General features: G+C 38.6%; 1 protein-coding gene across 1 annotated transcript; it reads right to left on the reverse strand.

Annotated features, from left to right (window-relative positions):
* Positions 1 to 414: 414 nt before the first annotated feature.
* Positions 415 to 14,620, reverse strand: LOC140232700 (protein BANP-like). Its single transcript, XM_072312819.1, has 11 exons — positions 14,408 to 14,620; positions 13,859 to 13,919; positions 11,538 to 11,641; positions 10,883 to 11,028; positions 9,388 to 9,545; positions 8,428 to 8,532; positions 7,884 to 7,959; positions 6,883 to 7,046; positions 4,274 to 4,455; positions 3,204 to 3,407; positions 415 to 1,599 (listed from the first exon to the last, which is right to left on the reverse strand). Exons 1-11 carry the CDS (start codon positions 14,618 to 14,620, stop codon positions 1,474 to 1,476), a joined length of 1,539 nt encoding a protein of 512 aa, XP_072168920.1. The 3' UTR covers positions 415 to 1,473.
* Positions 14,621 to 17,387: the final 2,767 nt, after the last annotated feature.

Raw genomic sequence — 17,387 nt, forward strand, 5'->3', positions numbered from 1 at the left:
TGATTTCTACTTATCTTGGCTTTACAAATGATTGTAATGTTATTCACATTGTAATCTGAAACACCTTCCAATCTGAACTGAAGACAAACTTTGTGAATGATGTGTGACACACTGCTGGAGCCAGGCACCTTTGAATGGTTCTGCAGCTAAATGGCGCTATATAAATGCTGTATCATCATCATCATCATCATCATCATCATCATCATCATCATCATCATCATCATCTTGAATTTGACCCCTGACCTCAAGACACATTGATCTAAACACAATGTACATGTACTCATGACTGGATACAATACAATAAGTGCACTCCAGGTATGACAAAGTCCACGAGAATGGCGGTTTTCTTTTGTCATATTGAAATTTTGTTATAGCCGAAGAGTAAAGTACATAAAAAATATATAGATGATAATTTTGGGCCCTAAATTTTTACTTTGCTGTAATAAGAGTTTCACTATAACCGTGTTCATTATAATGGAAGTGCACAATACCAAACATCTACATCGAGTTTCAATGAATTCTGTCATATATTTCAGTTAATGTAAAAAGTAAAAAATTTGAATGCTAGATAATATATTAAAAGCCTCAAACCAACACAAAAAAATTGCCCTAGCCTTGTCATCTTGAGGAAAAAAAAAAAAAGAGTTGTTGGATTTCATCACTGTTTCCCTTTATAATTACTGCATGTAACATGAAAATTTGGTCAATGGTCTTTGACCTGCAACTACAAGACCCCAAGTTTAATAGTTCAACATTGCATAGTCATAATACAGCAATATTCAGGAGGAAATTAAGCATGATTTTCGAGATATTGCAGTAGCAAGAAATTATGCATTGTATCAATTAATGCACTGACCAATTACATGTATGCCAAATGATAACTCCAGTATTCACTGCACTTTTGTCAAGCCTCTGGGCATAACAGTAGTTTTATATTCCACACCATGCTACTTACTCACGACAGCTCAATATGGTGGAGAATAGCTAGGGAGGCAAGGGATGAGCACGTAAACTCGATGGAGACAGCCACTTGGTTGTTACAGACTTGAATCCACATCATCTTGCTATACCATTCATATTTGATGTGATAATCTACAGTGTACTAGCTGTGCATCAATTGACCAGAAATTATGAACAGATTGTCTCTGAATTTCTAGTGTGGAGCTCAATTAATCGACACTATGTTCTAGTCATATACCAACTACCTAGCCTTGTCAGTGTTGAACTGTTATCCAAGAAGCTACCTATTTCCATGTGAGCTGCCTCCACTTCCAGTGGTCCTCAATGACAAAGGCGGTGAGTCCTCAGCTCAATAACATCCTGCTCTCATGGATTCTACGTTCACTCCATCCACATCAATATCTCTTTACATTTCCAGCATCCGCTATTCCAGAGAAAAGGCAAGTCAGGATTAGAGTGCCCAGATTACATTACGTGTATCTCGTGTGCAACGATCAACTCGGTACATGAATTTTATTGTTCTTCTTTCGCTTCCTCGACATGAATCTCCCGTATTTCTAGCTCGCCTGACTGAGAAAAGCCGATAGTTTGGCCTGCCGCCAGGTGGATTTCACTTGTACTGCCAGCTTGGTTGATCACCTAAATGATGAATGAAACAAGATAAAAGCAAACAACTCATTAAAGGGGAAATCCACTCTGAAAATTAATTTGTGTTAATCAAAGCAGAAACTTACTGGATTTCCCCTTTAAAGGTAGGGGATACCTTTTACAGACCTCCCAAAATGCAGCAAAACATTAAATATGAACCTCAGGGAACTTGTTTAGTCCACTGCTGAGAAATTTGGAAGTCAACAGTTATCTACAATTTGAATAATGCACAAAACTCAACTACTCAGTAGTTCTGTGTGTCAGCCACACTTGAGCCTTTTTGTTGCAGTCTTCTGTATTTTTTATCTATAAACACAAATCTATAAGTATAAGAGCTGATGTAATAACATATAGAGTGTGTGGCAAGAATGTATATAGAAATGTTTGTAAGTTTTGATGAACTTCTTCAAAAAATATACATGATGGACACACATGCAGTGCATGGTTCTGCAAAGGTAGCCTAGTAATGTACTGGAATTTATGGTGAGCCCCGAAAAAAATTCAATTCAAAATCAAACGGTCAATAAAAATGTACTAAATGTTACCTTCCACTTTCAATACTTTATGGGAGATTCTAAAATGATACTCTCTTCAACATACCTTTGTATTTATACAACTCTTCATTTAAGGCATGCAAATGGGATTCCCTACCTTTAACCTCTTCCCAACTAGATTACAAAAAATGTTTGTAGACTTTTCAAAAGACCCACCCAGTTCCTGTAGGCAATATGTCTACCAGCTTTTAAAGTGCCCAGACACTTGCACATTTGCAAAGCTCCCATCACTGAGAGTTAGGAAGGTCCCTCAGGTGCATCAGAGAGCAGAACAGAGTCACTGAGATCTAAGTCTGTCGTCTCCTGCACTATTTACTCGTACCCATTAAGGAATGGCTGATGAGAATTTTATGGTAAAAAGTAAAGACTGATGGAGCATTTTCATATGTATTGGTGATAAGGTACAAGTACAAGTATGTCTGGGCATTTGTATCATCATAGTTCATCTTCTATTAAGTTCTCTTTGAAGAAATTTCATGAAATTATGTTTTATATGGTATTATTTCATGTACATATATTGAAAAGTATGAAAGTGAATGAAGTGATCTTAATCCTGAAATCTTCAGAAGAACTATCCAAAATCTCATCAATTAATTGTTGTACCATAATGGCTGTTTGTACTAAGACCTGTGTAATACTTTGTTTCTGAAAGGTACTTTAAAGCCAAAAACATGAAGCTTTGTGATTTGGAGCCAGCGGCTTTTTCGCGGCATGAAACCTTTGCGACTTGCCTACCATTATGGTGTTCTGCATTGTAGAGGCATTCACTGCATAATGTGGACGAAATCTTTCATGAGCATTTTACTTTTGCAAATCTTGGCTCCTCGCGAAATTCGCGAAAGTTCCATGCATACCAAAATTTCTGGTTTTACAGTGGTTGAGCATCTATATGTACAACAGCAAGAGAGAGTGCCATCTAATGGCCTGGGAGCAAGACTAAAAAGAATGGGAAGATGGTCTGAGATGAAGACTAGGAAGAACGGGAGAAACAAAAAGGGGGAGGGGCGGGGCATTTGTGGTTGATGCTGGAATGACACCAACCTCTTTCAATTGGTCTGCCTGCAGCTCTCCACCCTCCTGCAGGATGGTGTGCCCAACGATGCTGCCGGAGGCGGTCTCCACGGTGCTGGTGCCGTCGGGCTGCTCGCGGATGATGGCGATCCCGGAGAGGCCCTCGGCCGGGATGGATTGCAGCTGACTCACGACCTGCTGCAGGTGCTGCACTGTGCTGGAGTGCGGAAAGTCCTGCTTCAAACCCAGAATGATGATTAAAATGGTTAATAGTTACTGGCTATGATGATGATGTGGATGATAACGAGGATGATGACGATCATGAGGTGGAGGAGGAAAGCAATGATGATGTTTGTAATAGTAGTGTAAGTATGAGCAGAGTAATAGTTTAAGTTGGACTAATAGCAGAAACGATAGAAGCAACATTATTAGCAGCAGTAATATTGCAGCAGTAGAAGACATAGAAATAATAGCAGCAGCAGCAGCAGAAGTACAATTGTAGACGTAGTAGTAGTAGTAGTAGTAGTAGTAGTAGTAGTAGTAGTAGTAGTAGTAGTAGTAGTAGTAGTAGTAGTAGTAGTAGTAGTAGTAGCAGTAGTAGTAGTAGTAGCAGCAGCAGCAGCAGCAGCAGCAACAGATGGGTAGTGGTTGTTTGTAGCAGAGTGGTAGCAGCAGTAGTTGCAGGAGAAACCACTACCAGTAACAAATTGGCCTATGATTGGAAGTTTAGTAGCAGCAGAAGTAGTAATTAAAGTAACACTTTAGTATTAAACAGAGTAATAGCAGCAGAGTAGCAATGAACTGCATCAGCCAGAGTGGCACAGATCAAGACTTCCAGCTGAAGTCTTTGTTGGAAATCAAAACAAAACATGCAGCTGATACCACTAGCACCTACAATCAGACCTCCCAACCTTTGACTGAAAAATAGGGATGATTTGGCTCAAAAGTGGGAAAGAAAGAGAAGTTCCCATAGGAGTGTGTAGTAAAATTATCCAGAAAAATAGGAAACTCCTGTTGAAACAAGAGCTGGGAATGGTCAAAATTCAGATTCTTTCCTCCAAATTCAGTATGGTTGGGAGGTCTGTACAATGTACCTGTACCTGCGTTTTGTAAGTAGTTCCAGCGATGCTGACTGGCACCCGCTTGTTTTTCACAGTGTGCTTGGGATACAGCGCCAACCCTTTCTGCTTCCTCCTGAAGGCAGTGCGACACTTGGAGTCAATGTTCAGGCGAATGCGGTACCAGTCCTCTCCAGTGATACCAAAGTGTTTCACAAGGTGACCTGATGAAAAGAACACACACCAATAAATAGATTAATATAAGCACAAATAAGAGATATGGGTGGGTAATGATAGGGAGATAGATAAATTGAGGATTAGATGGGTAAATGAATAATAACTAGCTGAATGCATTAATACCAAATACCATAAACAAAAGAAACCACAGAATGAACTAGACATGAAAACATTATGAGCAAATGAATACACAAAGACAAGATTGACATATAGATAAGATCTGTACTAGACAAATTGTCCACAAGTACTAGTACAAATGACAAATGTATGTACCGCTTATGATAGTTCACAATATGTTTCTTTGTATAAGTGTTAACTCATATGAAGTTTTCATATGAAATAATTCCTACACTCTACAAAAATATTATACCGAGCTTCAAAAAAAAAAAAGAAAAAAAAAGAGGAAAGTGCAAGCTTTGTCAAAATACGTTGTATGAATTCCATCTAGCTTGTCAGTACAACACAGAACACATTTGGCTGGTACGTATGTCCTCAGTATTACAGTAGATACTAGAAATAACTAGAAATGTTGCTATGGCGACTGGTATGCCTCCACCATAATGCATGATTCTCCTAATAGGTCTATAGTACATGTGGACAATGTGTGATTACATTTTCACAAAATTGGCAAAATATTAAAATGACACATTTCACACAAATGTGTTAAATGTTCACCTTCCTTTACCTAGGTTTAATTGGATGAATGAGAGAGCATGTACTTGGGGATTTTAGGACTTTTACTTGACTTTGACCCCTTCATAAGTTTATGCATTGAGTAATTTTCAAGGTACGGAGAAAAAGTGCAATTTCTGTATTGAATAGTAGATTGTTACCATTTTCATCTGGCCTTTGACCCTTAACCTTTGACCCTAAAATTCATAAGAGAATCATTGTCAGGCAGAACATGCATAAATATGTACTAAGTTTCAAGATAACTTGAGCCACTTCCGAAATATGGAGGAAGAAGTAAAGTTCAGCACTTTCACTTGATCTTTGACCTTTTTACCTTTGACATTTTTTGGAAAAAAAAAAAAAAAACTTTCCCGGAGAATCTCTATTGGGTTAAACATGTATACACCAAGTTTAAATAGAAAATAACTTGCAGGCACTGCATAAATATGAGAGATATAGTAAAATTTTGAAGTGTTACCCTTGACCTTTAACCCTGACCTTTGACCTCATGAACCCCAAATGTCCTAGATAATTACTGCTAGTCAGTACATGCATATATACTATGTTCCATGAAGATACCTTGAACCATTTCCAAGATATGGAGATAAAAGTGAAATTTTTACGTTTACTTGACCTTTTGACCTTTGACCTGTGACCTCATGACCCTAAACTTTCACCAGAGAATCTTACTTGGGTAATATGTATACACTAAGTTTCAAGTAAATATCTTCAAGCATTGCATAGATATGGGGGAAATAGGGAAATTTTGAGCATTTGACCTTGACCTTTTCACCTTTGACCTTGAGCATGTGCACCCAAAAGTTGATAGGCACAACTTCACCCCCTAATACACATACATGCCAAGTTTCATGAGGATACCTCAAAAGGTTTTTAGTTAAGCTGTCCACAAAATTCATTACGGACGGACGGAAGGACGGACGAACAGACAACCTGAAAACATAATGCCTCCGGCACCACTTCGTGGCAGACATAAAAAGCCAATAGAGAAATATTTTACTGCAAAAGCCACTGTAATATAAACAAGCAGAACAGTAGAAGTTCAAAAACAAAATCAAACAGAAAAGAGGAAAGTTGGGGAGTTCCAAGGTTACATGTTTTCCTGAAACATTGTCAGAGTTCACGTGCAAATCGGATGAAGCCTAATTCAGACATCGTATCACAAATCTCTAATGGTTGTTAATAAAAACATTTTAAAACTCAAGTTTTGGGTCAATCAGTTAGTAGTTACAACCTCCCCCCCCCCCTTTTTTTTTCAAGGTCATCATAGCATAGTCATCTCAATTCTTGAATAATTTGAGACAAGGGATAGGATTCAATTTATTTCAGTAAAGAGAAATGAGATGCAGGTCAAAAGCAACCTGTGAGTGATGACCTCATTTCATTATCTAATTAACATATTATGTGGTTGTGACAAAGGTCACTATTCAAGTAAAAACATGTGTCACTTTAGATTTTGTTCTCAGATACACCTGCTATTTTTTTTTTAATCTAGTCCACTCATTGCAATCTATTTGAACTTGTGAGTGGAATTCCTATTCACAGACAGCCAATTTCAGGCTGATAAGTGTGCTAGCAGATGTGCTGATCAGCCATTCAACAGAGCACATTGGCAAAGGGGATAAGGTAAAGGGGGGGGGGAGATGACACTATGAAGCAAGATAAAGTCCACTCTGTTTATAGCGTGCAAAGGTGGCCGTGTGGACGACAGCGTTGGTACCTACAGTGAATGCCGAAGACGAAGAGAGGGTCAAGCTTCTTCTTCTTGTGCTTGCCCGTGCCCGAGAGGTTGGAGGTGGCCTGCGTCTCCTTGTCGAACAGAAGGTCCAGGAGTTTAAGGGCCAGCTTGTCCGCCGACTTGTACATGTTCATGATGTGCAGCATGTCGCTTTGAGTTGAATGGAACAATGAGATAGGGCAATTGGTATTAGAGCAATTGGCATTATACTGGAGGTTTTTGTTCCTGTTGCTATCACATCACTTGTGTGTGAAGGTTTGTATCTGTCTCAGTGTCTGTGTCTGTGTAAGTGTGTCTGTCTGTCTGTCTGTCCAGTTGTATGTCATTTGTCTGTGTGTCTGATCAAAAAAGAAAAAAAAAAAAGAACCATGAGAGGATAGGCTGCAGTTTCAACAACAACCACTTGCTCTTAATTCAATTCAATTTAATTTCATTAAGACACAATATGAGACTTATTGCAAGAGTTGTAAGAATATCTTTTTTTTTTCTTATCAAGAGAGTAGTACAGTGGACTCCCATTATAATAAAGTCCTCGGGACCAGCAGTTTTCTTTCGTTATATCGAAATTTTGCTATAACCGAACAAATAAACAATACAAAACATAGAGAGGATAATGTTGTGTCCTGACATTTTATTTCGTTGTAACCGGAATTTCGTTATTACCATGTTTGTTATAATGGGAGTGCACTGTATTTGCCACAAATCTTTGATCAATTTAACTGACGCTGGGACATGTTTCACACATCGTTATATTACCAGTGTATTTTCCACAAACATGCATTTGATCAAGCCACAAGAAAGCACACAAATTACTTGATTTGTGTGTGTGTTATGGTGACTGCTATAAAATGGTTCAATAAAAGACTTTTTTTTTTGGTTGCGCTGAAGGTCTTCTTTTTTTTTTTGCTTGTTAGCTGATCAAACCCGGAAGTAGCCCCCACCCCCCCCCCCCACTTTTGAAGCCATGGCGCCGGCGGTGGTCCTTACCTCGGTGGTATGTGACATCGTACTCGCATCTGGGGGTTACTTTCATCACCGAGCCAGGAGCCCCCAGGGTAATCCTCTGGTACCATGGATGAAACAATGAAGAAAATGCATGAGGGAAAAAAAATAAGAGGGGCTAAATCAAGATCGAACAAAATGAAAGTGGGCACGTAACCAATGGTTCTAATGAAGTAATGAGACATCGAAGTGTTCAAAACATATTGTATTGCTTTCTTTCAATAGTACATGATATCTAAGAAATAAGAAATAAATTCTGAGGGGATACTAAATGCCATAAACCCAGAGAAACAAAAGAATCAGATCAGGGAAGATTTGCATTTGATTGCACTCTCACCTCTTTCAGAAGCTGTTTGAATACGTATATGATAAGCATGTCTAACCCACCTGTGACACAAGTTGAACACTGACTGCTGCTTAACAACATAGAACTGAAAATACTCTTTCAAGTACTTGATATTTGTGGATTTTATCTTATAACTCTGATTTCTTTCAATGCGGGAAAGTAAATGAGAGGAGACCAACTGACCTTCTGTGTTGAGAGTGATAAAGGTGAAATCTCCAGCCAAGTTGTGAGGTGGCTTGGAAGAGTCAGAGTCTTCCTTTTGGTCCACTACGAGAGTTTGCTCAAGGTCTTTGAAATGGATAGAAGCAAACAACAATACATCAGTTATGGACACTCTGCATCACACACATGTATGATGTTGATGTACTATTTGTCTTACGGTTGCATTACTGTCCAAGTATCTTTCTTACTTGACATATGTATATATTAAACTTCATATCAGAGTCAATGCAGAGAGTGCATTTTATAAATGCTTTGCCCACAGTCCTATAAAATCTATACAAGATTTCAATTCACACCATAACTGAGCTACACATGAAAATAATAAGGTAATGCTCGCACTAAAGCATAATTGTGTTAAAGCAAATACAATGTATATGATATTTAATACCAGGTACTGACTTGTTTCGATACCAACCTTCAAAGACACCAGACTCTTGAGAGTGAGATGTTTCCAAAGGACCACTGTTCAGACTTTCATCCTGGACAGTTCATTATAATTACTTTATTCGGCATTTCAGTTTCTTATATAATTTTCATAAAGTGTTCATCCAAGATATCATACAAAGCTTGTGCTGATAATTACAACAAGCTCAATGTGCACAATATCTTCCAAAGGAACAAGAAACAAAAGAGATCAAATATGACAAACCGCCCATCTACACATAGAGTAGGGGTCTGTTTCATGAAGTCATCACATAAAAGTCTTTACGTAAATCTCAGACTGGCCAAAATTGCTCATAAGAAGCGATGTAGAATTCATTAAGTTTCTCGTAAGTGTGTCTTATGAGTGAAAAGTCTCTCATAAGACTTTCATGAAATGGACCCTACGTCTCATTCCTGCATAGATGACCTCACTGTACGACCTGCCTTTGTGTAGCTTTAAGAAAAAAAATAAATATAAAAAAATGTTGCCATAGTTACCATTTGTTGACTGCTTATTGGACAGTTCTTCCACACTGTCAGTTCTTTCCTCTTTCTTGGCAGTAATAATGTGATGGCCTTCTTCCCCCTGCTCAGGAACGGAGATCACCGTTGTCTTTGGGCGGGACTTCTTTCTCGTTGCGCACGGACACACTGTACTGGAGGTGGAATAAAGTTATACAATCATGTGATAACCAAATGTCACATTTCCTCCTCCTCCTGGCACATGCAGCAAATTATCTCTTCTTTTTTTTTCAATCTATGTGAGAATTAGAAAAGGACACAACAGTAAAAAAAAAAATAAAAATAAAATAAATAAATGAATAATAATGATAATGATAATAATAATAATAGCAACAACAATAATAATAATAATAATAATAGCAACAACAATAATAATAATAATAATAATAATAATAATAATAATAATAATAATAATAATAATAATAATAATAATAATAATAATGATAATAATAATAATAATAATAATAATAATAATGATAATAATAATAATGATAATAAATATCTCAGTACCACATTTTTCAATGTCATGGGTACAATAGGGATTGATGCTTGCAGCTCTGAAGCTGACTGCTGAGAGCTCCTGCCTTTGTTATCATTGCTCAGTCATCTCTGGGGACTGTTCAAAGGCACAAAAGGAAGTGTGATCCGGGGAGGTGCGACCGAAAGTCGTACTGTTTCAGTTTCAGTTTCAGTAAGTTTATTTCTCCACTTGTACATAACAGAAAATAAACATGACAATGTCAAATATATTATTCACAAGTCATGGAAATACAAACAAGATTTCACATTACACAGATACAACAATACATGAATTTTATTACAGATCTTTAAGTATACAAGTGGGGGAGACCATTATCAACAAGCACATCGCTTGACCTGGCCAACAGTCTTTGAACATTATGGTCACCTAACGTTAATGTTTACCGATTTATTTGGAGGCTGTTTTGGTTTTTTTTTTTATATTTCATCAATAATTACACTCAGCATTGAGATATTACAGCTCATAGGGTCTGTTGAATTTGGTTGATGGGTTTATTTGTTTATTTGTTTGTTGCTTTGGTCAGATTGAATAGTTTGATTACCACCCATCAAGCTGACTGAGGACTTTTTTGTTTGCCAATGTTTCAATGAAAAATGGTCCACTCACTGTACTCCTTGCTGTACACGTCCTAGCCATCAACAAATACTTCTGTAAGTCATTCTGTAACTATTATGTGAATACATATTTTGAAACTTTAACCATTACACATTACTGTTGTCTTTGGATAAAACAGACAAACAAACAAAAAACAATGGATAATTCACCTCTCTGGTCTGAAATGATGTTGGAATCAATGAAACAAGATTATCGGACAATCTAAATGCAAGGACAATTCAAAAGCCAGTGGCCTCCAGAACCACCACCAAGTGGACATATACAAAAGCTTTTCAGGGCATATCAAACATTACATCATTTTGGATTATTACGTACGGTCCCTTGACTTGCTGGTACAGTGTTGTGAAGACCTCCTGAACCAAAGTTTCAAGCTGTTTGTTGTACTTTTGGCACACTTTAAGCTTACGCTCAAGAAGCTTCATGTGAGACGTCAGGTCCTTTCTCACCAACCTTACCATCTTCTGTGAAACAAAAAAGACCAGCAACATGGAAAAGAAATGGAAATAAAACAAAGCAGAGGGGTGAGAATATGAAACTTGAATGTGAGAATGATGTGGAATAGTCACAACTCTCTCATAAAAAGCATACTGTGCCATGATTGAATTCATTCATTTTACTTGTTCATTTTGTTTTCAATTTTCTTCTACCTGCATTGCATGGTGAGGTTAAAGACATTATCAATTTTGAAAGATATTTTGAATCCAAATGAGAGTACAATTTATCCTAACACTAACCCTTTCTACAAGAAAAAGGGTCAAATATAGATCCCAAAATTGACACCCACAATGACCAGGCATAATTCAACTTCACATATGAATGATATTCTACATCTTGGAAAACATTCTGTACAATTTTCATGCAGTTTGGTCCTGAGAAATGTGAGATATTTGCCTGGAAATGAAACAGTATTAACACCTCTTGATTTCATTATTGTTCTTTCTTCACTTTTTTTCCTAATTATAACACTTACTTTGAAGTTGATTGCACTTCGTTGACTTCTAACTGCCTGATCCAGTTTTCGCTTGGCAGCTACAGCTTTCCTCACAGCATCGATGTATCCAACACGTGGACCAGCTATTCGTTGAGAGAAAAATGTTTGATGAATGAGGAACAAAAGTTATCATTTCATCTACTCTCAGGATAGGACAATCCAAAAACAACACAATAACAAATTGGAATGATATCAATACTACTAGCCTGTGAAGCACATTGTAACCTGATGCTTATGTTATCAAAATCTCATATATTTCTCCTTACACATATTTTATCTAAATTCAATATATATCAAAATCATATTGCCCCCCGCCCCCCAATGGGATCTGACACATGTTTTATGTGACCATGCTCTTTGCAGGTAGTCTTTATGATAGTGTTGAAAAGGAATACTAAGTAACTGAAAAAAAAAAAATGTCAGTATACACAGGCATAATTGTATGGAATTAATGTCCATACTACAGCCCTGGCACATCTTAACCTGTTGAGGACAGATTGATTTTGTTACAACACTCATTTCCCATAGACAGTGGACCTGCCCGAGTATACTCAGGACTCGTCCTCAACAGGTTAAGGGCATGCAAGTAAAGCAGCCACACGGTAACAGTAACCTAGACTGTGCAGACAAAAACACACAAAATGAAATTCTCCACACACACACAGGCTCAAAATTAGCTATGATCTGGCTGTACAGTGCAAAGGACAAAGAATCAAGAAGCGGTAGTGCTTTTACTGGATCAGCTGAAATTTTACACATTCCTGTCTTGTTCTGTTGTACAGGTGTAATCCATACTCCATTTCTCATTGGCTTAACCCATTGAAGATGAATCCCAAGTGTATTCATGCAGGAGTCTATGGGAAATGCGTGTCATAGCAAAATCACCATACCCTTGGGGTATGTAGTCATGCGATACAATATTATGATAAAAACAAAACCAAGAAGAAAAATAAATCTGACACCTGAACATCTTTCCAGCCGCTAATTAACCTGCTTTGCATGCACAGGAACGCTCCACGCATTCAATAATGTACCAATTATGATAGTTTACCTACAAGGTATATGTGCCATTGATAATACAGTGGTATCCGGACAAGTCGGGACCGGGGCTCATCCGGATAAGGGATTTGGCCGGATACGGGAGACTCAATGCTTTATACATGTACATACACATGTACTGATATAGCCCATTGTAGTACCACATGTAGTAATGTGTATACTGCAACCTTTTCATTGTTACACTCAGTAACAGACCCCAAAATAGAGGTTCGTGTTTGCAAGAATGAAATCATTTTCTTTTATAAATTCTTGGGATGATTTACCTAAATAATTATTAAGAAATGTATCAAGTAGATCTTGAAAATAAACAGTACGAGTCGACGAAACTACGCTTCAAAATTTTGAGTGTTCAATATCATTCGTTGCTCAGCCAATGACTCGAAACAATGCATGTCTATCTAGTCAAATCGACGGCTGTGTATGGACCTATATGTGGCAATGCGATATGAGAGGACTCGAGCGCATAAACTGTCCATGTTCTTGCGATGATTTGGGGATGTTTGGGGATGTTAAAATGTTTGAAGGTAAGCAATTTGGAAAGAAATTTGATGTAATGTATGTTAATCATGTTGGAAGTAATATGTAATTCATGTGTGTTTGTGTAGGAGTTCTCAAGGAGTTGGGAATCCCCCTTTCCTCCCGTAATTATAAAAAAAAAAAAAAAAAAGATCACGGCGAGATTGCATCCGTATAATAGAGAGATCCGGATAAAGGGAGGCCGGATAAGAGAGGTTCAACTGTATATCCACCTATAAATCATGTGTAGCAGCCAGCACTGACTTGCAAAAACAAAAAGCTCGTCTTGTTTAACAGCACTCAATACCATCAGTGAGAACAAAATTTGCTTGAAGAGTTCCACTAGTTAGCAAATTTTGGGTCCATTCATATACTTTTTCTGTCAGTAGACACAATGTGTTCTCAGATTTAAGTGGCATAGTGGAGGTTCTCAACCTGATAAAACAAACACAATTTTGCAAAGCTTAAGATTAAGACTGCAGAAAATAGTTAAAACATCATGAAGTGACAAACATCCTCCATTTGAAAAATGATAACATACTGAGCACAATAAATATCTCTTTTTTTTTCTCCTTTTTTTTTAAATCATCAGACACACTAGCATTCACTCAGGCACTCACTGACATTTACAACCTGTAGCCTTGAAATATCAAATCAGATCATCCACCAACAAACACAAACACAATCAAAACTCTTTTTATGTGTCTCTATCTGGCAATATATACCTGAGACCTTTTCTGTTTCCCAAGGTTGACCTTTGTCTTCAGCAAGTTCTTGGCTTTGGTTCTGCCAGAAGCAATGAAGAAAACAGAGATAAAAAGAACAAAAGACAAAACAAAACAAAACAAAACAAAATAAAGCATAACATAACTTCTCAGGAATATAAGGTTATCATCTCAAGTTGTGGCAAACCGATAACTACTTTTCTGTCCAACACTATGGAAGATACAATCCTAATTAAATCTATTAAAGGAAATCAAAATGTATCACATTTTGAACACAATTTCTGGATAAAATATCAGTCAAAACAGAATTAAAAAGCTGTTTGTGAATTTTAAAGGACATCACGTGGTACAACTACATTGCCATCTTACGGCAAAGAAAATGGAAAAATCAAACAAATTGCATTTATTGCACTGTTTTTATGAAGAATAAAATAATGAATGAAAACACTGTCCCACCCCATTAGTAACAAAACAAACTAACAAACAAACAAAACCATGCAAACAAGAAGCCAGAGTAAAACAGCACCACATGCACATTAAAACCATTACCTCATTATTGTGCTCAGATATCCCAGGAGCAGGTACTGTTCCTTCAGCTGCATCACATTTTTCCTCCTTTTTCAGGAGCATGTATACCTCTCCATCCACTTTCGGAGATTTCTTGCTTGGTTGTTGTTCCTCTGGCACGGATTTGGAGTCCTCCTCCAGCGAAATCTTTCGCTTCACACCCGAGCTGTTTGATCTTGTGCTCCGTCTCGACATCTTGAGAGACTCTAGCATAAAAGGAGCCAAGAGAGATGAATGTGTTATCCTTTTTATGACATCTTTCAGTTATAAGTGTCCTTAATCCAGTGACTGAGTGAGCTGAGCTGAGGGGAATGTGAAGAAAATTATGAATGGTTTTTGATGGGATTTGGTAGCACAGGTGTTCACTCAAACTGAATTCTGCAATGCCAGTATACGACTTAATTCAGGTATCTTAAATACTACATTGTATTTGTTACTGTACATTGCCCAAACATCTTTTTTCTTTTTTGATAGTTAAAAGAGGTATAACACAATGTACTAGATCTAACTGTTAGTTAGGTCTAGATCCAACGTTAGATCTATTTCTACCTTTCATAATTATGAAGCAAAGTTGAAGGTTCAGTTTACCTTTGGGAGCAGTGATTTAAAAAATGTTCAAGATATCACATTTGATGCATATGTGTACAATAGGTCTGTTGTATCATAAAACATTCTACAATATATGAAACATTTGCAATAAAACCTAAAATATAAGGAGATATCAGGGGTTTTCTCAATAAAGCGTAAGGTAACGTACTGTATACGGTTTAGTCTGGAAACATTTTTATTATAACTATTGTTCACATTTTGTGTATTTAACAACACTTAACATCGATTATACGGATTCAAATTTTGACAGTGGTTGTTTCTATCCCTAACTCACATTTTAGAACTATTCTAAAGCACTAATGCTGGGTTTTTGTTTCATCCGCAAATGGTAAATTATGCCTTTGTGAAGTTAGTTGTACTTGCATTGTATTTACAAATTTTGTATAAGGCAGATTTCCAATTACAGGGAGAGACCATAAAAATGCATTGATACTGAGATCATTCAATTAAGCAAATCAATCAAGCCAGTATTCGCGTTTTTACGGCGACTGGGCTGAGGCAGAGACTCCAACTCTCCCGTTTTCGACGGGAGATCTCCCGCCGAAAACCCATTTTTGCAAAATCTCCCGTTCTCCCGCTTGAGATTTAATTTCTCCCGCCCTGGCTCTGTGTCTCCCGTTGGAAAGGATTTCTTACTTATTGCTATCGTATGTTGAAAAAATAAGCCTTAGATAGCACCAGAGAGCATCTAGAACTTTAGGAACTTCGCGCTTCGCACGCATCAACTTAGAGTCTCCCGTTTGTTAGGGGTTTCGGGCTGGAGAATCTCCAGATCAGAAGGTGCTTGGGGTTGGAGTCTCTGCTGAGGTGTGTACAACACTTGTAGGCCTACGTTAGACCACCTACTCGATACGATACGACCATCATCAGTTTAACTAACATTAACAATGGTATAGGGCCTCTACTACTACTATAGGCCTACTACTAACAACGTTAGGCATACTCTTCCCTCGCTCACACAGGCATGCATACGCTAGCGCGTAGCAGCCGCCACGGAAATACAACAAACGAGCTCCAAAGCTTCTTTACGTGTCAAACATGCATGCATTGAACCCATACATCCACTTACTCGACAGATTGTCCAATTACGACATTTTCTTAAAGATTTTCAATTCATTCACCACATTAAAACAGAAATCTTTAGGCTTACGTTTTCACGCCTCTTGCCAAACTTACCAATTTCGCGGAGAAGACGAGATATTCCACGAGAATCTCTGGCTGGTGAAGTGGCGAGAACAACGCAGTTTGCGATAAAATGGCGACGCGAGCGTGACGTCATTAAGGTTCCAGCTAGTGTTCTGCAAGGCGTTTCTGTACTTTTCTCAGACATAGGCCCTATAACACGCAGACTGGAGAAAAGACACGCAGCGGCTGTTCATCCCATTGTCCCTCGATCTTTCGTCACCAAGTCTTCATTCAGCTCACTCTCAAGGCCGTGTCACACCTTTCCGGGCAAGCTACGCGGGCTTGTGGCGAGGAGGTATTTTCCAGCACGCAGGAGATTTTCCACGGGCGAACAAGAACGTTTGCAAGTTTCGCACTGCTGTTTCTTACCACGGCACTAGACGCGTGCTACTTAGCTTCTACTTGCGTGCATTCCAAGTGACCTACGTGAGAGCTTTGAAACCGATCAGTTTTCTGTTACGAGCGACTTCATGGTTCTGAGAAGTACCTGCGTTGGAGTTGCCTGGAGGTGCTGCCAGCTAAGGGTTTCCTACTGGTGTTCTGCGTGTACCTCTGACTTGCGGGGAAACAAATTTGCTACCCGGAGCACCTGACAGTACCTATAAGCGCGTATATCGCCTGTATAGTTGCCCGGAGGTGCGCACGCAAGTCCGATTTAACCGCAGCCAAGTTTTGAGCATGACCAAAACTTTTTCCGGGTGAGTCGGGGATGCCCGGAGAGGTCCACGCAGAACGCCAGTAGGAGACCCTTAGCGGCAGCACTTCGCAGGCAACTCCCACGCAGGTACTTCGCAGTCCCCGTATGCAGCCAAGATAATGACATTCCGTGGGACTTTTGTCATTCCTTCAGAGGAATTCCTTCACTGAGTTGTCAGCCCCCACGCGACTGGTACACAGGTCACACAGTATACCCGCAAGTAGAATTTAAGTAGAACGCGTCCAGCAAGTAAGACGCATGCACTGACTCGCACAAATCCTTGTCCGCCCTCAGAAATTGTCCGGTATGCAGGAAAATCGCAACACGCAACAAGCCCGCGTAGCTTGCCCGGTAAGGCGTGACAGGGCTTAAACATAGTTGCGGGTAAAAAGATTTGCGTGCGCACTTCAGGGCGACTACGGGTGAGATACGTGCTAGGTACCGTCATGTGCGGCTCATCTATGGGGACCT

This window comes from Diadema setosum, chromosome 9, assembly GCF_964275005.1.
Source record: "Diadema setosum chromosome 9, eeDiaSeto1, whole genome shotgun sequence".
In the NCBI taxonomy this organism is placed as follows: Eukaryota; Metazoa; Echinodermata; class Echinoidea; order Diadematoida; family Diadematidae; genus Diadema; species Diadema setosum.

What these genes read in the sequence shown, in the direction of transcription:
- LOC140232700 (XM_072312819.1), bottom strand. Translation starts at nt 14,620, where the DNA reads ATGTCGAGACGGAGCACAAGATCAAACAGCTCGGGTGTGAAGCGAAAG. An exon ending in CAATAAGCAGTCAACAAATG is followed by an intron (nt 8,533 to 9,387) that starts GTAACTATGGCA and finishes TCCATTTCAAAG; the next exon opens with ACCTTGAGCAAACTCTCGTA. An exon ending in TATCACTCTCAACACAGAAG is followed by an intron (nt 7,960 to 8,427) that starts GTCAGTTGGTCT and finishes CCATGGTACCAG; the next exon opens with AGGATTACCCTGGGGGCTCC.